The sequence below is a fragment of the Camellia sinensis genome, chromosome 1, assembly GCF_055761805.1.
Source record: "Camellia sinensis isolate YWXY chromosome 1, ASM5576180v1, whole genome shotgun sequence".
In the NCBI taxonomy this organism is placed as follows: domain Eukaryota; kingdom Viridiplantae; phylum Streptophyta; class Magnoliopsida; order Ericales; family Theaceae; genus Camellia; species Camellia sinensis.
In genome coordinates this window covers 171,052,759-171,075,379 of record NC_138961.1, presented here as the reverse complement: position 1 = coordinate 171,075,379, position 22,621 = coordinate 171,052,759, and the positions used below count along the sequence as shown (strand labels likewise).

At 42.3% G+C, this 22,621-nt stretch overlaps 1 protein-coding gene across 3 annotated transcripts; it reads right to left on the bottom strand.

The window, feature by feature from the left end:
- Positions 1 to 74: 74 nt before the first annotated feature.
- Positions 75 to 19,616, bottom strand: LOC114287274 (Haloacid dehalogenase-like hydrolase (HAD) superfamily protein). 3 transcript variants are annotated; one of them, XM_028230571.2, is made up of 11 exons: positions 19,070 to 19,616; positions 18,877 to 18,970; positions 18,267 to 18,311; positions 18,105 to 18,155; positions 17,812 to 17,886; positions 17,696 to 17,729; positions 1,270 to 1,325; positions 1,095 to 1,154; positions 627 to 686; positions 462 to 508; positions 75 to 377 (listed from the first exon to the last, which is right to left on the bottom strand). In XM_028230571.2, the coding sequence occupies exons 1-11, from the start codon at positions 19,429 to 19,431 to the stop codon at positions 329 to 331; spliced, it is 933 nt and encodes a 310-aa protein (XP_028086372.2). In that variant the 5' UTR covers positions 19,432 to 19,616; the 3' UTR covers positions 75 to 328. The 3 variants fall into 3 exon arrangements, with proteins under 3 accessions (XP_028086372.2, XP_028086380.2, XP_028086390.2); XM_028230579.2 differs by lacking the exon at positions 462 to 508; XM_028230589.2 differs by lacking the exon at positions 18,105 to 18,155.
- Positions 19,617 to 22,621: the final 3,005 nt, after the last annotated feature.

Here is a 22,621-nt window from a genome sequence, read left to right as displayed (position 1 = left end):
CTTAATAATCTCTCCAGGACAGTGGATCACAATATAGGCAATTATATTATCATATATACATAGAGAGAGAGAGAGAGCAGGGACTTAATTACATCTTCCAAACAAATCATTCAAATATTTACAATTATACACCTTGGAAATATGACTGAATGCAAGATACAGGATAGGACCATTCAAATTTATGATTTTTGTCAAATCAAAATATGTTTGGCCTGAAATGCAATGAAAAATTAAATAATGTGGTGACCAGAGTGTGATGCCAAAGGCACAAAGATACCTGCAACCAATGCTCGACAACCCACCAGAATTTTTTTGATAAACAGATTCTCTAAGTGGCTGCGACAACATTCTGAAGCAACGACTCTAAATCTTTTAATCTGCAGGGAGTATATGGACGATTGGTTATGATTGGGATAAATAAAACTAAATATCCATATGTTGAAGGCGAATGGCTACTTTACCTAACATTACTTAAGTTGGGGTAGATTGCTATTGCATCTTTAAAATCCTATATAAATTTAAGACATTAACAAAGTCATGTCATACCACAATTCCTGTTATTGGTTGCAAGCACCATTTAACTATAATGCCCAGTTATTCCCCATGCAGTGAGAGAGAGACATTACCTGGTTACTTGTCGATGATGTGTAAGTAATAACACATGACATCCCAGCACTTGTCGCAGCCTGCATAGGTGAGATTATATTAGCCAGTCTGAACATTATCACCCACGCTGCAGATTCTAATGGTTGATTTATTGAAAAAAACAAGCAACGCTGCCCGTGGCTAATATGGACACACAGAATATCTGATGGAAGTAATGAGATAAATATTGGGACAGAAGATATATTTTCTGTTTCAACATTCAATTGCCAAACACGTAGCAGATGGCATGACCATGACAAGACACTGTAACAGTTAAAACAAAAAAATTCATAATATACAATTGAGTTGCTATTCTTACCAGAATTTCATGACACGAAGATGATTTACAGAATAAATGCTAGTTTTTTCGATTGTTCACAATGTGGTCTTAAAACTCTTTGGCCTTAAAATTAAGGTTTTAAGCAATTATCACAAGCAAAGAGATTGACCTGTAGCCCAATGATAGAATCTTCCACCACCAAACATTCTTTCCCCGACAGGCCTAGCTTCTGCAAGGTATAAGATTTAACATTTCTTAATCATATGACAAACTCACAATTGAAAATCATTAGTTTGCATGTACACGCACAAAATACAGAGTATATATCACACTATGTGGATTACCTTGGTAGCTGTCAAATATATTGAAGGATCAGGCTTCTTTTCTTTCACATCATCACCTACACAAAGAAAATTGAACTGTAAATTTTACTTCTTTGAAAGTAAGAGAAAAAAAAGCCCTCTCTACTTGCTATGAGTTCAACGTGTAAACAATACTTTTGACTATAAAATAAAATATAGTGGAATTGAGCTTGTCGCTAATGGTGGCAGTGGTGGTGGCAATAGTGGAATTGAGCTTAAGGGAGAGGAGAGAGAAAAATAAGGAAAACCAAGAAACGAATAGAGAGAAGAGGTGAAGACTGGAGAGAGAAAGAGCGATGAAAGGAAACACAATGTAATCTAAGAAACACAAACTTCTAAGAAGATATTATGTTCATGTTTGACACCAACACTCGTCTGACACTCCCTGACACACTCAAGAGGAAGCTCAGTGAGCACCAGAACGAACCTTGAATTCTAGCCTCCAATCCAAGTCCTCTAATGGTTTCAAGTGTGATTCACAGGCTCTGTTCCTAGCCCAGATAATAGTGGAATTGTCTTCAAGATGGAGATCTAACTTGGTGGGGTTGTTGGCGAGCTTGGTAATTGAGCCGGTTGATGGCTAGCATTAGCATGAGGGGGTCTGACTTTCTTGGTGGGGTTGCTAGTGAACCAAGTGATCGAGCTAGCCAATCCCAAGACTGGGTAGGCCAAACAAGGTTGAGCATGATTTGAAACACTCAACTTGGTGATTGGTCCACTAGTCCACTAGCCAGAAGTGACATGTGGCAGGTAAGGCTTGTTGAGGAAGCCATGATGTGATGATATGGCACAACCGGAGGGTACCACATATCATGGTGGATATACCTATTAACCCAAATAAGATTCACACATGGGTTGGGCTTACCCAAGTAAGGCTAAATAGTCAATAAGTTCTATTATAAGACCATGTGCTTGTCATAAGTCCTTTAACCGCCAAAATCTCTAACAAAGATTGACAGTTGGACCCACTAGAATTAATTGAAAAATTAGGGTCCAATGTGTTGCAACGAAACTGCATAAATAATATTGAAACAACGCTCAAATTATAAGGGTACCTAGTGTAACCCATAATTTTCGTTTTGTGACAAGTAGTGTACGTAACCCATAAATTATTAGCTGCAAAACAAACCTACCTTGCAAGTTTCCCTTTTTTATTCTTTTGGTTGTTCCCTACTTGTCTACCTTAAGATTTTATAAACAACAATAATCCTTCACAAGGGTTTCATGCTTTTTAAAACCTTATTCCCTTTCTTTAGATTCTGCAAGACATTTTTGATTGGCATAGATTCTGCAAGATACAAAAGCAATCCATTGACTATTTTGCTTATGGCCATAGTTAATGAACTGTTAGTAACACAAATGCTTGCTGCAATGGTAGAAGCTCGTGCTCAATTGAGCAAATGTGTGTTCAAATTGATGGGGGTACTTCATACCAAAAAAGCCAGAAAGGTTACGTCTACACATGGTCTACCTTGTCCAGAAACCTGAATTGCCTAGACATACATTTCTTAGTGGCATTAAATTCTGCTGTATAGGGCTCATGCTTATTAAAGGTAAGTGTGGAGGCCAAATTTAATCAATGAGGTAGAAAGGCTGAGCAGGCCGGTTGGGATATTGGGCCGAAGACAAGTTGGCCCTACCCAGAGGCCCATGAAGCCGCGTATACGAATCAGCCATATAAAGAGCCGAATGGGAGCCAACACACTCAGCTGGAAGGCCGATTAGACAATTATATGTAAGGTCAAGAGTGGGCCCGACTTTGCGCCCAGGTGTAATATAAAAAGGAGGAACATCAGCCAAAAAAGGGGTATGTAAAAAAAGAAACAATAACTTGTGATAGAAGAAAGATTTGAGCGAATACTAACTTGCTTGTCGGAGTGCTAATTCTGGCACTCCCAACCGGAGCGTTCATTCCTATTTCAGGTATCAACTTGAGAATCAAGAGCATATGCTTGGATCATAAAGGGTATTGCCAAACCACTTCACCAAAATTGGCGCCATCTGTGGGAATACTCAAACATGATCATGGCAGATGCAACAAAAGATCCTCCATTTGTTGTTGATGATGATACACCGAGAGATGATGCTACACCAAGAACTATGCTTGGTCCAAAGAATATCACCACCCGAATGGCCCTGAACTTCGACCCAGTGGCCCAAACTTTGCCCTCAACCTCGATGCAAGAAACCATGCCGATGATCATAAATCAAGCAAAACGAAGCAAACAACGTCTGGAAGATATAGCAGCTGATAACGAACGCCTACGAAAGGAGTTGGCTGTTGAGCTAGCCAAATCCTAACAAACTGCATCGCGTCACGACCAGGGACGGTCACCAGAGAAGAAGAAGGATGATCAACGGCGTCAGCACCGGAAACGCGATAGTGGCAGTGCCTCTTCCGATTCATCATCTCAGGAACCCAAGAAAAGGGGGCGAGTCGACATGTCCAGCTCATCTAAGGGAAGCCCATATGTACGGCACCGACGAGAAAAAGGAGATGATGGTTCAGAGGACGAGGATAAACACGATCCTTTCGTACGACGCATTGCTACGGCTAACTTGCCTAAAAAGTTTAAAGCACCAACTTTTACTCTGTATGACGGTAAATTAGACCCTACCGATCACATTCGTCATTACAAACAAGCGATGATGTTGCATGCTGATGATGAAGCACTCATGTGCCGAATGTTTCCGAGCAACCTGGGACCATTGGCCGTCAGGTGGTATTATAAACTGGAGCCAGCCTCAGTGAAAAGTTTTCATCGGCTTCAAAAATCTTTCAGGGCAAGATTCATCACCAACGAGGTCTAGCCAAAGCAAGCCGACTCTCTCTGGGCAATGCAAATTAAACCAGAAGAGACCCTCTGAGAGTACTCGGCGTGCTACTGGGAATATTTCAACTTGGTGGACGATGCCTGTAATGACTCCATGGCCATCATCGCCTTTAAAATGGGATTACACCCAGATAGCCCTCTTAGAATCTTGTTGACCAGAAGACCTCCCAAAACAGTTTGCGCGCTAATGAAGAAAGTTGAGGAGTATTGCAAGGTGGAGGATGATGCCCTTCGCGTCAAGGCCGGACAGAAAGTTGTAAAATCGGCGCCACCTGGTTTGGTTTAGCCGATAAGCACCGTTCCATCAAGGAGCCCTGAATCGTGGGGCTAGGCAAAACGAGACAATCGGTAGGATTCGCGCCGATCAAGCGAACAATGTTCATGTCGTTCAAACAAGCAATATCAAGTGTATAGCAGGCGCCCCAGACGTTCGGACAAAAAGTACACGGAGTTGGCAGAGCCGATTAGCAAGATCCTACCCAAAATCCAGTATCTACCGTTCTTTAAGTGGCCATCCAAAATGATTGGACCCTCTGACACTAGAGGCAAGGACAGGTGGTGTGAATATCACAAGGACCATGGCCACGAGACTGACAGCTGTTATGCACTGAAAAACCATCTGGAGGAGCTGGTGTAAGACGGTCGATTGGCATAGCACATCCGCAAGGGCAATCAACCAAACACGGTAGTTCTACGACCGGATTCACCTCCGTTTGGCGTGATTCACATATATAGTCTGTTGTCGCCAAATCAGGTGCATACAATCTAGTTACAACGCAGCCCGTCCAAGTCGTTCACACCAGCCAAACAGCCTCACAAACTGGCCAAATTAGCTTCGATGACGCCGATCTCAAAGGGGTAACGCTCCCCCACGATGATGCCCTTGTAATTGAGTTGTGCGTAGTCAGATTCGTCGTTGAGCGCGTTCTGATTGATCAGGGGAGCACCTCGGAGATCATGTACTACAAGACATTTCTCAAACTCAGCTTCACCGATTCAAACTTGCTACCGGCCGAGTATCCTCTGTTCGGATTCAATGCCAACCCCAAGTACCCTTTAGGCAAGATCACACTGCCAATACGGGCAGGAACCAAATCAGTCGACGTGGAGTTTCTGGTTGTCAAACTTTCGTCACCATACAATCCCATAATGGGTAGATCCTGGTTGCATGCAATGCAGGCCATGCCAAGTACCTACCATTAGTTACTCCGTTTTCCGACGCAGCAAGGCATTGAGTAGATTCGAGGTTCTCAAAGATTGGCAAAGGCTTGTTATCTTACCGCTTCGGCAAAAAAAACCGAAGGAAGTAGAAGTGAATTCAATTGAAGTTTCGGATCTAGAAAGCCTCGAGGATGTAGGAAAAACCCCCAGTGATAAGGCAACCCAAGACCTCGATCGGATCAACATCAACGGGGAACTTTAAAAGTTCTTTATGATCGGCACCTCCCTGGATGCAGTTGAGCGACAAGAGCTGGTCTCCTTGTTACTCGGCAACATCGACATATTCACTTGGACACCGTATGAAGTGCCGGGAGTGGGTCCGAGCGTGGCCCAACACCGCTTGAACGTCGACCCAAAAGTTAAACCGATCATTCAGAAGAGTCGACGGTCGGCCGCAGAGCATACTTCAGCCGTTGTCGAGGAGGTTGACAAGCTGTTGGAAGCTGGGGAAATTCGAGAGGTTACTTACCCTACGTGGCTGTCCAATACCGTGGTTATAAAGAAGAAAAGTGGATCTTGGCGTGTTTGTGTGGACTTCACGGACTTGAACAGAGCCTGCCCAAAGGATTGTTTTCTCCTTCCCCGAATCAAGCAACTGGTAGACGCAACTGCGCACCACCAACACATGAGTTTCTTGGACGCTTACAGGGTTTATCACCAAATTGCAATGATTCGGAGGACCAGGAAAAGACCGCATTCCTCACCCCGCAAGGAACCTATTGCTATAAGGTCATGTCATTCGGATTGAAGAATGAGGGGGCAACGTACCAGAGGCTGGTCACCACTATGTTTAAAGAACAACTCGGCCGTACCATGAAAGTATACATTGACGACATGGTGGTGAAATCCAAGGAAAAGCATACTCATCTAGCCGACCTAGCCACGACTTTTGGCATTCTCTGAAAATACAAAATGAAACTCAATGCCTCGAAATGTGCATTCGGTATCAGATCCGACAAGTTTCTCGGCTATATCGTGAACCATCGTGGAATAGAGGCCAACCCGAGGCAAATTACGGCCATTACGAAACTCGGCTCACCTTAGTCGACCAAAGAAGTCCAGAAGTTAATAGGAATGGCCGCTGCTCTCAATAGGTTCATCAGCCGTTCCTCGAATCGCTGCTGAATGTTTTTTCACACACTTCGGCAGGGCAAAGCATTTCAATGAACCTCTGAGTGCCAGGCTGCACTAGACGGGTTGAAAACATATCTCCGTTTAGTGCTACTCTTGGCAACCCCAATGCCAGGCGAATCACTCATTATCTTGTATCTCGCGGTATTCGATAAGGCGGTCAACGCTGTGTTATTGAAGGAGGAACTCGGGGAGCAACGACCAATTTACTATGTAAGCAAAGCGATGGTCGACGCTGAAACACGATACCTGCCACTGAAAAAGCTCATCCAGGCTCTTGTGGTCGCTGCCAAAAAGCTGATGCATTACTTTCAGGCTCATACTATAGGGATATTAACAGACTATCCTCTCTGAACAACGCTTCGTAGCACGGAAGCGTCCGGGTGAGTCTCTAAATGGGCATTGGAACTCGGCCAATATGACCTCCAATTTCTGCCTAGAACGGCCATCAAAGGCCAAGTATTGGCCGACTTTGTAGTCGAGTTTACAGGGTACCACGCCACCTTCAAGCCTGACCAATTCGTCCCCCAACCCGAACCGGATTGGAGAATGTATGTTGGAGACATTTGGTAGATGTATTGTAATGGATCATCCAATCATCGCGGCAGGCGTAGTAATCATGACCCTCGAAGGGGCAACAATCGAACAGGTTGTCAAACTAGGTTTCAATGCGTCGAATAATGAGGCCGAATATGAAACGTTGTTAACCGACCTCCACAATGTGCTTTGTCTAGGTGCCAGACGGTTATAGGTTTTCTGTGACTCAAAATTAGTCATCAACCAGCTGAAAGGAGAATATGCGGCCAGAAACGACCGAATGGCAGCCTATATGAAAACAGCAAATTCCTTGCTCATAAAGTTCGATCACCACGAGTTAAATCAGATAAGATTAGAACACACAAGCAGACGCCCTTGCTTGCCTGACTTCAGCCATTAACTTGGAAATCAAACGAACCATCGAAGTTTGATTCATCCCAGAGTCGAGTATAAATTCTTCCAAGCTTGTTCAGGTCAACACCATTGCCTCAGGGCCGAGTTGGATGGATCCCATCGCCGTATTCCTTTCCTCAGAACAGCTACCAACAGACAAGAAAGAAGCCCATAAGCTGCCGAATAAAGCCCTATGATATTACTTGGATCCCCAAGGCAAGCTTTACAAGAAGTCTCTCTTTGGGCCATATTTGGAATGTGTTTATCAAGATAGAGTCGAGGATTTCCTGATGGAAATACATAAGGGCAGTTGTGGCGCCCATTCGGGAGGGTGCTTATTGGCCCACCGAGCCGTAATGCAGGGATACTATTGGCCGACCATGCGTACAGACGCTGAGAACTACGTAAAGAAGTGCGAACAATGCCAGAAGTTCTCCCCATTAACTCACCTGCCCGCTGAAGAGCTGAACTCCATTATGAGTCCTTGGCCGTTTGCCCAATGGGGCCTTGACATCGTCGGACCACTACCGCGTGCTCCAGGGAATAAACGATTCTTGATCGTTGTAACAGATTATTTCACGAAGTGAGTCGAAGCAGAATCGCTAGCACACATCAGAGACGTCGATGTTAAACGCTTTGTGTGGAAAAGTATTATTACCCGATTCGACATACCCAAGGCACCTATATCCGATAACGGTACCCAATTCGACTGCGGCATATATCGGAATCTATGTAACACATATGATATCCAACTTTATTTTTCCTCACCAGCATACCCACAAAGCAATGGTCACACTGAGTTCTCAAATATAGTAATCCTGGACGGAAACAAGAAACGTTTGGAAAAGGCCAAGGGTAAGTGGGTTGAAGAGCTGCCTAGTGTGTTATGGGCTCATCGCACCACTCCGAGGCGCGCTAGTGGAGAAACGCCGTTCGCTTTGTGCTTCGGGACAGAAGCCATCATCTCTCTTGAAATCAGCCTGCCCACCTTGAAATCAAAGGCTTTTGATACAGGGCGCAATGACATGATGTTGGCCTTGGAGCTAAATCTGCTGGAGGAACGCCGAGATCAGGCTCTCGCACACAAGGCACGATATCAGCAACAACTCGCCAAGTTATATAATCAGCGCGTGCAGCTGCGCCGTTATGCTCCCGGAGAATTGGTCCTCAAGAAAGTGCTTCTTGCTACGAAAAATCTGGTAGACGGAAAATTAGGCTCCAACTGGAACAGCCCCTATCAGATTGATTCGATTGCAGGCATAGGGGCATATCGCCTTACAGACATGGTTGGTCGAAATCTTCCACGACCCTGGAATTCGACCCACTTGCGTAAATTTTATCGTTAAACCAACTTGTACAATGTGCCAGCTTATTTTTGTTTTTGCTGTTGTGTAAATATGTATGCATCTATGTTGTTACTCAACTACCAACGTATAGTACCTTTCTTATCGCCCTCTCATTTAAAATGGCCAAACAAGCCTCCGAATTCGGAGTGCCTCACGTGCATGATCACGTTTGGCCATTACAAAGACTTCGAATTCGGAGCGCCCTTCGTGCTCGGCATGATTGGCCGAATAAGCCTACGAATTCGGAGCGCCCTTCATGCATGATCACGATTGGCCATAACAAAGACTCCGAATTCGGAGCGCCCTTCGTGCTCGGCGCGATTAGCAAAATAAGCCTCCGAATTCGGAGCGCCCTTCGTGCATGATCACGATTGGCCATTTCAAAGACTCCGAATTCAGAATGCCCTTCGTGTTTAGCGCGATTGGCCGAATAAGCCTCCGAACTCAGAGCGCCTCTTGTGCATGATCACATTTGGCCATTACAAAAACTCCGAATTCGGAGCGCCCATCGTGCATGATCACGATTGGCCATTACAAAGACTCCGAATTTGGAGCGCCCTTCGTGCATGATCACGATTGGCCGAATAAGCCTCCGAACTCGGAGCGCCTCTCATGCATGATCACGTTTGGCCATTACCTATGAAGCACGGATACTTCAAAAAGGGAGACGTATCCGTATCGGATACTTATCGGATACCGATACTCCTTGGATACTCGCGGATACGTATCGGATACTTCTTAAAAGTATCAAATACTTCTTAATTAATTTTTTATTAATTTTGAAGTATCGGATACTCGAAGTTACATATTACTTATAATATTTTGTTTAGCTCTTTGATAAGAGGAATATAGTAAGAGTTAAAGTAATAGAATTTGTTAAATTGATGTATCCTTGTTGTCTCTCTCACTTCTCACTCTCACGTTTCTTGTCTTTGCTCTCATTCTTTTTTTGGTGTTGGCATCTAAGGATGATGTTTAATTTGCATTTGCTTTTGTTTTTAGTTTTGGATGTTTTATGAATGTTTGAAGACTTTTAGGTTAATAGGAATCTCTCTCTTTATATATTAATTTACCTTAAGTTTTATTTTCATGCATATTACATTATTAAAATTATAAAAATATTTTTTTTTTTACGAACGTATTCCCGCCATACCTGTATCATACTTTTTCAAATTTTGACGTATCGCCATATCCATATCCGTGCTTCCTAGGTTATCGTTGATGACTTAAAAAAGTATATTTGCTGAAATTTTTATTTAATAATGATTTTTTGGCTTTAGCTAAGGTCCTGTGATATTCACTGATGAAGGGGAACAAGTTGAAGCTATTGACCTTGAAGACTCTTAGTTTTATAGGAATCTTTCTTCTTTATTAAGTTGTCTTTTGTTATAGGTTTTATTATTATGCATACTGCATTACTAAAAATTGTAAAAATAATATTTTTACGAACGTATCCCTGCCGTACCCGTATCCTAATTTTTCAAATTTTTCCGTATCGCCATATCCGTATCGTATCGTATCCGTATCCCGTATCTGTATCCGTGCTTCCTAGGCCATTACAAAGACTTCGAATTCGGAGCGCCCCTCGTGCTCGGCACGATTGGCCAGATAAGCCTCCGCATTCGGAGTAACAGCTGAGAGGGTTTTCAAATAGGTGCACTGCCTAAACATAGCAATCAATTTACCAAAGTTAGTAAGCACACGGTTCAAAAGATACAAGCTAAGAGCAATAGAGTGGCATAGGACCATAAATATGTAATGATTGATAAGACACACAAGAACAATGAATATTTATTTCAACTAATATGACTTCCTGTTGCCAATACATGAGTCCTACTAGACTGTAAAGTACAATACATGGTTTCTTGTTATTTAAGCTTTCTCCGGATCGGCACCTTCCTCTTCGTCGTCCGTCTTTTCGGCATCAAAAGCATCGAAGGGAAACTTGTAATCTTTGTACAACGGTGACGCCGAGTCGACACCCGCGGCTTGTAAAGCCCTAACCCATCTGTGCTTAAAGCCGCGGTTCTTGCATCGACAAACGTCTTCTGTCACTTTTCCTTAGTCTTCTTAATGCCGATTTTTCAGCCATCAAAAAAACCTTCTTCATAGGCTCGTGTTCTTATCACCTCTTAGGCGAACATGTTTGCTGTTTCCTTATCGGCTATAGCATGATACAATAGGCACTCATTGACTCTGTCTGTAACCGGGTTTGTTGCACACGCTGAGTACGTCTCAGCCGTCTTGGCCTTTTTTAGCTCACTCTCAGCCCTCTCCGCGCGGCGCTTCAAATCCCGAATATGCTCGTCCTTCTGCCCGATTTCTCTTTGCGCCGCACACAGGTGCATGCCGACTTCATACATGCTGTAAAGTCCTCGGATCGCCCCCTGTATACCTTCCCTGAAAACCTCATAATCGCCCCAGCCGACAAGCGATTGCTGCACTTCTGGTGGGAATATTTGCCGCGTAAATTCCACCGCCACGTTAGAATCACAGACTATTAAGTCTGTTTTGGTCATCGGTTTGTTCCCAATAAAGACCGAAAAGCTCAGCGGGCGCGGCAGTCTGCTCGGCTCATTTCGCACAGCGGTATGCCCACTCTTTGAGCCCCCTCGTTGTTGCGCCCCATTTCTGGGGGACTTCGCTACTTCACCTCTTCTGGGGGACCTACTTCGACGTTTGGGCGACCAACGTCTCTCGCTCCCCTCCGCTGTCACGTTTCCTGTTCTCTGAGCTTCGCCCCCAGTAGCGTGATGCATTTCCGCATCTAGCTCTGCTAAGCCCCTTCATTCTCCTTTACAGTTGAAAAATAATCTCTCAAACATATATGGTCTCGCTCACGACCACTGTCGACACTCCAGTCTCTGCTCGCTCTCAAATTATTGACTACCCCTTTTGTCATCTGTGCCAGATCTGTTTCATGACGCCTGAAACCTCCTAAATACTAGGTGACTTGTTCATTAATTATGGATGCGCTATTTCCGATGCACCCCACAGCTAATCCCGTGTCGGTACAACGTCTGCTCCACTTGGCCAGACGAGCTTAACGTTGGGCCATATGTTCTAGACGGCGCTTGCACGACGTGTCCAATCGGGGCAAGGGCAGATATATGAATCTATTCGGCCACATATGTTAATGTCGAATTATGCTACACTGCCCCACTTGGCCAGACGAGCTTAACGTTGGGCCATATGTTCTTGTCGGCGCTGGCACCACGTGCCCAATTGGGGCAATGGCAGATACATGAATCTATTCGGCCATATCCATATATGTTAGTGTCGAATTACGAAAAATTGCCCTACTTGGCCATACGAGCTTAGCGTTGGGCCATATGTTTTAGTCGGCACTGGCACGATATGTCCAATCGGGGCAAAGGCTCATATATGAATCTATTCGGTCATATATGTTAGTGCCGAATTACACTACATTGCCCCACTTGGCCAGACGAGCTTAGCGTTGGGTCATATGTTTTAGTCGGCACTGGCATGACATGTCCAATTGGGGCAAGGACAGATATATGAATCTATTTGGCCACATATGTTAGTGCCGAATTACGCTACACTGCCCCCACTTAGCCAGACGAGCTTAGCGTTGGGCCATATGTTTTAGTTGGCGTTGGCACGACATGTCCAATCAGGGCAAGGACACATATATGAATCTATTTGGCCACATATGTTAGTGCCGAATTATGCTACATTGCCCCAATTGGCCAGACGAGCATAGCTTTGGGCCATATGTTCTAGTCGGCGCTGGCACGACGTGTCCAATTGGGGCAAGAGCAAATATTCGGCTACTAATTTTCATTAGCAAATATAGAACAGAGTTTTCTTGCTTTCTTGAAAAGACAAACAGGCTACTTTCATTATTAAACTGAGTGCATACAACCGTCACTTTAAACATGAAAACTGCCTTACAAATGACCTCTAAACAAAATGAGCAAACCTACAAAAGATATATAGGATACCTAACATCAAGCAAAATTAAACTAACACAAACCCAAACACAATATTTATTCTTCAGGATCAGACTCCAATGGCTCAACCTCCAGCTGCTCATATGGAATCGGCTGCTCTAATGTCACATTGGCCAGACAAGCATAGCTTTGGGCCATATGTTCTAGTCGGCGCTGGCACAACGTGTCCAATTGGGGCAAGAGCAGATATATGAATCTATTCGGCCACTAATTTTCATTAGCAAATATAGAACAGAGTTTTCTTGCTTTCTTGAAAAGACAAACAGGCTACTTTCATTAATAAACTGAGTGTATACAACCGTCACTTTATACATGAAAACTGCCCTACAAATGACCTCTAAACAAAATGAGCCAGGGGTTTAAGCCAGCCATGCTTAAAGCCTCGGTTCTCGAATTTCAATACCTCATCCACGCACTTCTCTATGGCCGCGTTTTCTTTGGCATTGAACTCCTTGGAAATCTCTGACTCGGCGAGCTCTTTCGCCTTCTTTGATTCTTCCAAATTGGCCTCCAGTTTCTCGATCGCCTCTTTGGCCACCTTCAGCGTATCGTCACTCATATTCATTCTTTCCTTAGCGGCCACCTGGAGTAAATCGGCACATCTGGCCTTTTCCTCTTCAACGTTGGCCTTTGCTCGCTCCTCTTCCGTCTTTTTGGCCTCCGACTCGGCTCTAAGAGACACTACCGCCAACTCGGCTAGCGCCTTTTTAGCCTTGCCCTTTGCGGTCTTAATCTTAGCTTTAAGTACGCTGATTTGCTCGACGGCGTCATAGTGACGATGGCCGATTTCTGCGATTCTACCCGCCGCTTGAAACAAGACAAGGGCATGCTATAAAAGAAATTGGAAGTGCTTGAATTTCCTAGTTACGTACCAATATCGTCGACTGCGCAGCCAATCCTATTGAAATCACGTCCGGTTCTACACGGAACACAGCCTTGTCCATCGACAAGAAAATTGCCGAAGCCACACTTAGGGCCACGGTAGGATCTTTAATAGCCGACGCATCGGCAGAAACCGACGCATTCTTCATCCTAGGTTGGATGATAAACGGCGTCAGCAGGTCTTGGGACAACTCTTCTATTCGAGGTCGTTTATCGGTTATCTCTTCGGATGACTCGGCCTCTATCTCGGCGGGGCGTTTCTCCCTCCTGTGTTTAGCGCCTAAATCATTTGATTGTTGTTCAACGACCAAGTCAGCCGCAACAGTTTCTCGCTCCGCTTCCTCAACAGGAACGGACGGTGGGGGTACGGATCCAGTGCTTTCGGCCCTCCTTCTGGCTGCCATCTTTTCGGCATTTTTCCTTCTAGCCATTTGTGTGAGCGATTCTCCAGCCATGTTCTTAGGGTCTACGCCAGGTAAGTCTCCCAAGTCGGTGAAAATGTCGTCCTCTAAAAGAGATGTTTCTATTCAGCTTGAGGTGGATGGGAGGTTAAAGTCGACTTCTTCAAAGGCCAAATTAAGAGCTCTATCAACTTCCTCCCCCAAGCGACCCTCAGACCCATCTGAGTTAGATTGGCTTGGCTGCTCAGCGACCCGATCGCCAACTTCACCGCCTTGGTCCTCTGAGGTTGAACCCTCAAGGCCGATATCCCTAAGGCCCCGTTTGTTTGGGGTTATAGGGAGGGGATTGGGTTTGATAGTGAGGAGGGGATTGAGAATGGGGTGTTTGTTTTGAGAGATAGGAAGGGAATTAGTAATCCCTTGGTATTAGTAAGGAGGAGGAAGGGGGATTGGTAAGGAGGAGGTAGAGATGGTATTAGAAAAATAGTGAGGGGATTAGAAATTTTTTTATTTTTTTTATTTTTTATATATTGAGAATTTTTTTTTAAACATAATGTTGAAGTTTTTATATTTTTTTATTTGTTTTATTATTTTATATAAAAATAATTTAACAATTCCTCACTATTAATCCCCTCACTATCAATCCCCTCACTATTAATCCCCTCATTAACAATCCCCTCACTATTAATCCCCTCACTATGAATCCCCTCCATTTTATCTCTCAAAACAAACGGGGCCTAAGGCTCTTGAAGTTTGGGAAGATGAGTGTCATGAGATATTGCTCGCCTCTTAGAATTGGGATGTGATTAGCAGTCGAAAAAGTTGAATATTTTGGGTCGTATCGCAGTAGCACGTGGGCGGCCCGCCCTTGCTTTTGAAGGTTTGGATGGCCGAAGAATTCAAATGCGGTTTTGACTTGTGAAAGCACAGCGTCGTCGGCCGAAGTTAGTGCTTTTTTCAGATCGTTACCTGCACATACGAAAAGATAAGTACATGGAATCCCAGCTGAATAAATCTGGAATCCAAGCCGAATAAATCTACAAAAATGCACAAACGAAAGAGAAATGGGTCTGTACGGCCACCTGGCTCACCTTTTTGTCTAGGCACAGTGTCCAGGAGATCTTCGCCTTCGTCGAATTCCTAGTTGCCTTGGACAACGACCATGACGTCGTCGACACGCTTACCAGAGCTGGCAAGTATAGTCACTAAATGGTGATCTGTGTCCTTGGCCCTGAGAAAGTAACGTCCCTGCAGACCAGATGATTTCGCCAAGGCATAGCAGTGCCGAATAGCAGGGATTCCTAGGTTAAGTCTAAGTCGGCGATTTAATTCTATTACACCCATTATAATTCGGTAAAAATTTATGTTTGGTTGTGAAAGGAGTAGACCCCAATAGCGAAGAACGGCCCTAAAAAACGGATGAAAGGGGAAAACGGACTCTGCCCACAGCGATTGACAGGAGAGAAAAGATGATCGTACTTGCATCAGTCCTCTCCATGTCAACCACGCTGTCTGCCATGAGTGACAAATGGACGTCGTCTGGAACTGAGAAATGGCAACGAAAGGCGAAATCACGGTCCGTATAAAGGAGAGGTTTCAAGTGTTTCACCATTCAAAACGGAATAGAAAATATGCTAACTAAAAACGAACAAGAAAATGGGAGCTAGAATGAGGAAGAAATATAAAGAAGAGAAGAACTTACAGGTTAGAGAGAGATGGGCAATGGGGAGCAGGCGAAAATCGCAGAGGTCTTGGAGAAGGAATAATACTGTGAGACAACCCAAGAGCCTAGCACATTCAAAAAACATTCGAAGGGATAGCGCGGTTTCAAATCGCATTAAATGAACAACATGTATGAAGGGGCGGGAAGTTGTAATGATTTCTAATTGTGTTCATTCTGCCGCTTCGGTATTGAAAGAAGTGCGAGCGCCGTATTTTTGACTTTCGATATGTAAACCAAACATGCCGACTGAATGGTATTAGTCGGATGTTCAAGGAGCAATTGTGGAGGCCAAATTTAATCAATGAGGTAGAAAGGCTGAGTAGGCCGGTTGGGATATTGGGCCGAAGACAAGTCGGCCCTACCGGGAGGCCCATGAAGCCGCATATACGAATCGGCCATATAAAAAGCCGAATGGGAGCCAACACACTTAGCTGGAAGGCCGACTAGATAATTATATGTAAGGTCAAGAGTGGGCCTGACCCTGGGCCTAAGCGTAATATAAAAAGGAGGAACATTAGCCAAAAAAGGGGTATGTAAAAAAAAGAACGACAACTTGTGATAGAGGAAAGATTTGAGAGAATACTAACTTGCTCGTCGGAGTGTTAATTCCAGCACCCCCGACCGGAGCGTTCATTCCTATTTCAGGTATCAACTAGAGGATCAAGAGCATTTGCTTGGATCATAAAGGGTATTGCCAAACCACTTCACCACAGTAAGTTAATACATCCTAAAACATATGCTAGTTTTTCCAAGTAATGCATAAAGAATTGTCCAAAGCATTGTTAACCCTAGTATGCAGAACCTTCATTGCAATGTCTAGGCATAGAAAACTACAAGTAATAACATAAGAAGCTAATATCATATAGGAACTCGCAAGTTAAGCATCCAAGAGTTGGACCAACCAAGTGTTGGACATAGCTAGAAACTTTCTTTAACTTGTCTTGGTAATTACTCCCAAGAAATATGCAGAAAATACTTACTATGTGGAAATGTTGACAAATGGAAGAAGTATTACTCAATACTTGGAATAAATTGATTCCACTTTAAAACTTCATTAAAGGTCAGTATCCTGTGTAGGAATTCTATATTACTGACCAATCAGTATTAAAAATTGCATCAACAACAAGAAAACTTCAAGAAACCAAAACATTAATGAACTGAAGTATAATATATCCCAAAACTCTATGAAGCTTACTCCCATTACTTGGGTCAACATGTAATCCCTACTTCTAAAAGAATACTATTCTTATTGCCTCAACTTGTCATTTGAGCTTTCACTTGTCCTCAGTCTCCTTAACCCCATACATATCACACTAGACTATCTTTTCATTAGCATGTTTAGAAAAATATTCACATATGATATGTCTTCCTTCTTTTGCATGTGCCTAACAAAGAACATCAGAGATTTGTCAAGCATGTTCATTTGTAAGGACATAGCATGTGTCCTTGGCAAGGTCATTAGAATGGAACTCAAAGATCCAAATTGTATCCTAATTTGCATGTGAAATGAATTTCTAGATAAATGCAAATTTATGTTTAATGCATATGGAAATGAAAGCTTGATCAAGAATGATAATAAATTATAAGCATAAGGAGATCTGAATTATAAGTGACAAAACCTCAAATAATGAGCAAAGAATAATTAGAAATCAAAAGGAAACTGATGGATGAAAAGGGATCAACTACTTGCATAACCCTACAAATTGAACAGAGCATTTTGAAAAATACAGATTGGCCAACTCAATTGATTCAACTTCCAATATAAAGGAAACAACACAAAATGTTAACATCATAGATCACACAAATGAAGAAAGTAATTATCATTTAAGACATAAATGTTAATGCATATTTTAGAAGGAAATACAAGCAGATTGATGAGTAGGTATCTGCATTGTCAACAAATGCCTGACACATTATACAGACAAAATAAGTAAAGAAAAATCTCTTCTTGAAACTGATCACTTACCTGCAAGGAAGCAATCAAGACTTTTGAAGCGCTCCTAAAACATGAAGACAACATTAAATAGTTTAACCTATCTTATATAATTAAAAATAAATAAAAAAATTCTGAGGAGGACTTACAATTCCAATAAGGTTCTCAAGGCAGAGCACAACAGAACTTTTAGTTGCAGCAGAGCAGACTGCTAATTTTTTACCCTATAACCATCAGCCGAAAAGCAAATATGATAACAGAGGGAGGCATAGACAAGCAGGATTCTTCATGTATGAAAAAGGACATCGAAGTTGACAACTTTGGAAAGAATAAGTAGTCTTATAACCTAATTAAATGTGGATAACAGATGCAAATTCAACGAAAAACTTAAGAACCATGACAAAGTGATAATTGCATTTATAAGGTAAAATGTTCATCTTACAGCATCCTTCGCCTCATCCATCAATCTCAATACTCCAGGTCTGGGCTCCACCTGCCCATTAACTCAAATCCATTTTCTTCACAATCACTCATCCAGAATAATCACCCACATAGATGAACTAACAAGTAATCAAAAATGAAGAATACAAAAATTTGTACTCACAGTCCCAGATCTGATAATTTCTTTGTATCTTTCAGTCTTCCAGTCCTACACAGATAGATAACCCTAAAACAATCAATACAACCAACTAATTGATGATACAGATTATAAATCTTTTCAATTCTACGAAATTAGCACAAAGATTGTGCACTAGTATAGAAACTCAAAAGGTATGGAACCTTTTTTCACATAGCCAAACTAAAAATTATAATGGGCAAATTTTACTTTACACCTTATGGTTTGGCCAATGTGCAAATAAGCCTTGTCATTTGAAAATAAACGCGTAACCCTTTGTTTGTGCACTAAATCAGGTTGTTAAAGGCTGAAACGAAAAGACTAAAATACTCTTTCTACATAAGTAATCTCATTATGCAAAGTAGAGATATTTTCGTGAATTTTTTAAGGTAAAATTCAGTTTAATCCTATGTGCTTTACTCCATGTGCAATTTACTCGTGATATTTGGAAATGAGCATATAAACCCTTATGACAGTTGCTCTATAGTTCAGTCCACAAAGCTTTTGTGCCAAACCACAACCACAAGGGTAAAGTGAAATCTGCCCAAATATAATTCCCAATATGTTTAGGGGTTGACCACCAAATTGAATGAAGTACCTGGAGAGTATCAATTAACATTGCTCTGTCAGCATCGTCCTCAGGAGGTGTCTCAGAGATGGTCGAAGATGGCCAACCGTGCTCCTTAAAGTACCTAATCATGAAAATTCTAGTCACCAAATCAACAATATGTATATATATAAGAAACATCAAGAATAGAAATTGAGAGAATTGTAGAGAGAGAGAGAGAGACCATCGCATCTTGGGTTTGCCACCACCGATGCGGTTCTGGAGATGGTCGTAGAAGTGGGGGTCCCAATTGAGGGGCTGAGAGGAGGAGGAAGGGGAGGTGGGGCAACGAACATTGAAGTGAGAGAAAGCGTCGTTGTAAGCTTGGCGGTGCAAGTGCTCGGACTCCAATATGACACCGTCGCAGTCGAATATCAGAGCTTGGAGAGCACTCGAGGAGGAGGAGGCCGACGATACCGAGAGCGGTCTGACGGTTCTTGTGGTGGTGGTGCGGAGAGGGGAGAGACGGAGGAGGGGGTGGAGAGAGAAGAGACTGTTGGGAGAAGAGAGAGGGGGATGGGGAGGGACCAGGAGCATAGTAGCCATGAATGGATTGATTCTATAATCTGTTGTGTGTGTGCGTGTTTGTGTTTGTGTTTGTTTTTGTTTTGGGACAGTCAAGTTATGGGAAGCGGGTTTTGAGAGTGTGTGAAATCTAAAGGAGGGAGGGGGGTTTCATTTTATTTGTGTGGCTATCCACACACAGAGAGAGGGCCAAGTTTTTCAGTCGTAACGGATTTAACGACTGTTAGCATTCTTCCATCGATTGCAAAAGAATATTCAGTGGGCCTAATCTTGCCTTTTCCATCCAAAAATTATACGCATTATCATACATTTCATCGATCATAATTTATTATATTTTTATATATTTTTTAATCATTTAATATAAATTTAAAAATATTAAAGATTTTAAAAATTTTATTAAAAATTTTATATAGATGTGAGACACACATGAAATCCATATTTGTGTAAGTTTCACAGCCATGTGAAACTATTATCTTTTTTAGCTTTTGAAGGTTAATTATGTAATTTTAAGAGTACTAGTAAGAATCAATAAGTCCTTACAAAAAATTTAATTGCTAACCAATTATCAGACGATTGTATTAAAATTCTTTCAGCCTCAATGAAGAGGGCTTGTATTGGTGGCTTTATTTAGGAGAAACTTATAAATAATAATAAGTACAAACAGTTTAGAAATTGAATTTCATTAAGTAAATGAAAACTTACAATGACCCAGCCTCGAAGAGGTTCACAGCGACAAACTACTTGAAACTACTCCTAAGAAATGAAGTGCAGTACAGGAATTGAAGGCATAGAAATTGAAGAACTGGAAATGTAAAAACTAGAAAGAAAAATATGAAGTAAATAACTAGTTTATGAATCTGAGTCTGGGTCCCTATTCTGTTGGCCTTCTCTTCTATTTATACTCTCTAATAGTAACTGTCGAAGTGGTCTTCTAACCGTCAAGATACCCTTCCACGATCACTGGTCATGGCCTTAAACAGTTTGCTCTCACTACGCTATTCTTGCAGTTGGACTTCCCTCTTGAATTTGAATTTGAATTTGAATTGTGAGTAACCGTTAGGTCAAGTCATCTTGCGCCTTCTAACTGCTCCAATGCTGCGTAGATCCATTGTTACCAATATAAGCTACCACGTGTCTGTTGCTGACTGGAGACTCGCATTAACTCCTCAAACTACCCTTTACGAGCCACGTGTTAGGTTGCGATTGGCTTATACAAAATATATAGCCAACATTACTCCCTGCACTAATATACCCAATACTTGGTGATATTAGTGGATCAGTGCATTTTGCCCACGTCCTAGGACATGCATGGACTTTGTTTATTTTGGAAGTGTAACCGTTTTCGAGCAATGAAGTACTAAACTTTATTAAATTCTTTCTTGCGCTTTGAACCTCCACTATTTGTGTACACGAAGAGACTAATACATCTCCAATGGCTAACCAAGCTCTTTCTTGCATTGATCAAACATACGAGGAGGTTTTGGGCAATGATGCTTGATTTCGAAAAAACCTTCATGCATTTTTTGGTCACATTTATCCACCTCCATTTATGCAAGTTATGGAAACTTTTGCAAAATACGAACCTTTGAACCAAGATTTGCAAAAATGGATCTTAGAAGCTCTACCTCTGCTCCGAAACCTTCTGCATGGGACGAAGTTGTCTCATTCTTTTCTGGAAATACTGGCTGGGGTATTTGGCCCACACCCACTCAATCTCAAACAAGGAAGCGAATCCACCATAGATTTCCTAAATTTGATAACCCCACTGCTATTCATCCCTCTATGTGCAGCTCTGTAGTATATCTATATGTCCCTTTCGATCGTCTTCACTATCTTGAAGACAGCTTGCTTTCGGCATGGTATACCTCTACTTTGCCAACCAGAATAGTGCGAAAGACCCCACACCCCATTGAAGCTTTGGGAATCAGCCCCTCACTCTTAGCCAAAAAAGAAAAACTTTGCTCCTCTGACTGGTTAGAGTGTGTGAACGAGCCTCAGTTTCCACCTTCATTTGGAGGGGACCCAACTGCTGTTTTCTTGCCTCCCAATCCTAATTGGATTGAGGAATTGAAGCTCACCCTTTTCAAGAGCCAGCATTTTGCTCCCTATCAGGCTCCAGTTCCTCCAACTGCTTATCAGTAGTACAAAGCCCAGACTCTGCTTGCTGCTTTCTCTCATTTATCCTTTGAGGTCCTTCGAAATGACATTCCTCACAAGAACCTTTTATGGGCTTGTGATATTGTCTCTCAAAACCACATCTTCAACCCTGTGGCCCAGGTAGAGCTTCACATTTTCCTGGATCAGCTCCCTCTCCTACTCAACTAGCACAAAAATGCTTCTGCCAGTAGTGAGTCCCTGGAGGAGATCTCTACTGCTCGCATTCAAACCCAATATAAGGCAAAGAATTTTCTTGAAGAGTATGAAGACTTCAAGAATCATGATTCAGAGAATGGAGAATATGCCACTGAAGAAGATACCAATATGGGTAATACGCACGGGAGGGGAGAGATAGACGAAGTGGAAAGAGCTATTAAGCAAATAAAGTTCGAAATGAAGGCCCAACAACTCTTCTTCCAAATGAGGACTCATCAATTAGAAAAACCAAATTTCGATAGGATAGAAGAAAGGCTAGAAAAGGAATATGTATTTATTGAATTTTGCTGGATAAAGTTTCATGATCTTGTAACTTTGTCCATTCCATATTTTTACGAAATTGATAATGTAACCAAGTAGGTTTTCCCAATGTAAATGTTTTATCAATAAAATGGGATTTTTTATATTTCAATTGTATGGTTAATATGATCTTATTCCTTACCTTGTTCGTATAATCTGTGTAAATGACAGCTTTGAATTAACCAATATTGCTTCGACGCCTAGTTTAGGTGTTTCGAAGTATAGAGTTTCTCTTAAGAGTGACAATATTTGTCTTCGAAGAGATTTGTCTTAACAGAAAGTCCAAGAAAGTACTTTAATGTATGGGTTAGTCCTCTGGCCTTTGAAATTTTCACACTGTTAGTGCTTACTTATTTCGAAATCCAGAAAATGTTAGGCAAGAGCTATACTCTACTCAAAGAATACTTTACCAAAAGATCTTTCGAACGAAATTGCCTTTCATGGACAGCTTATAAACATACTCTTAAAACCTTTGAAGTAAACAAACCCTAACTATACTTTGAGTTTAAGGCACAAGTTTTAAAGATTCTAGAAGAAA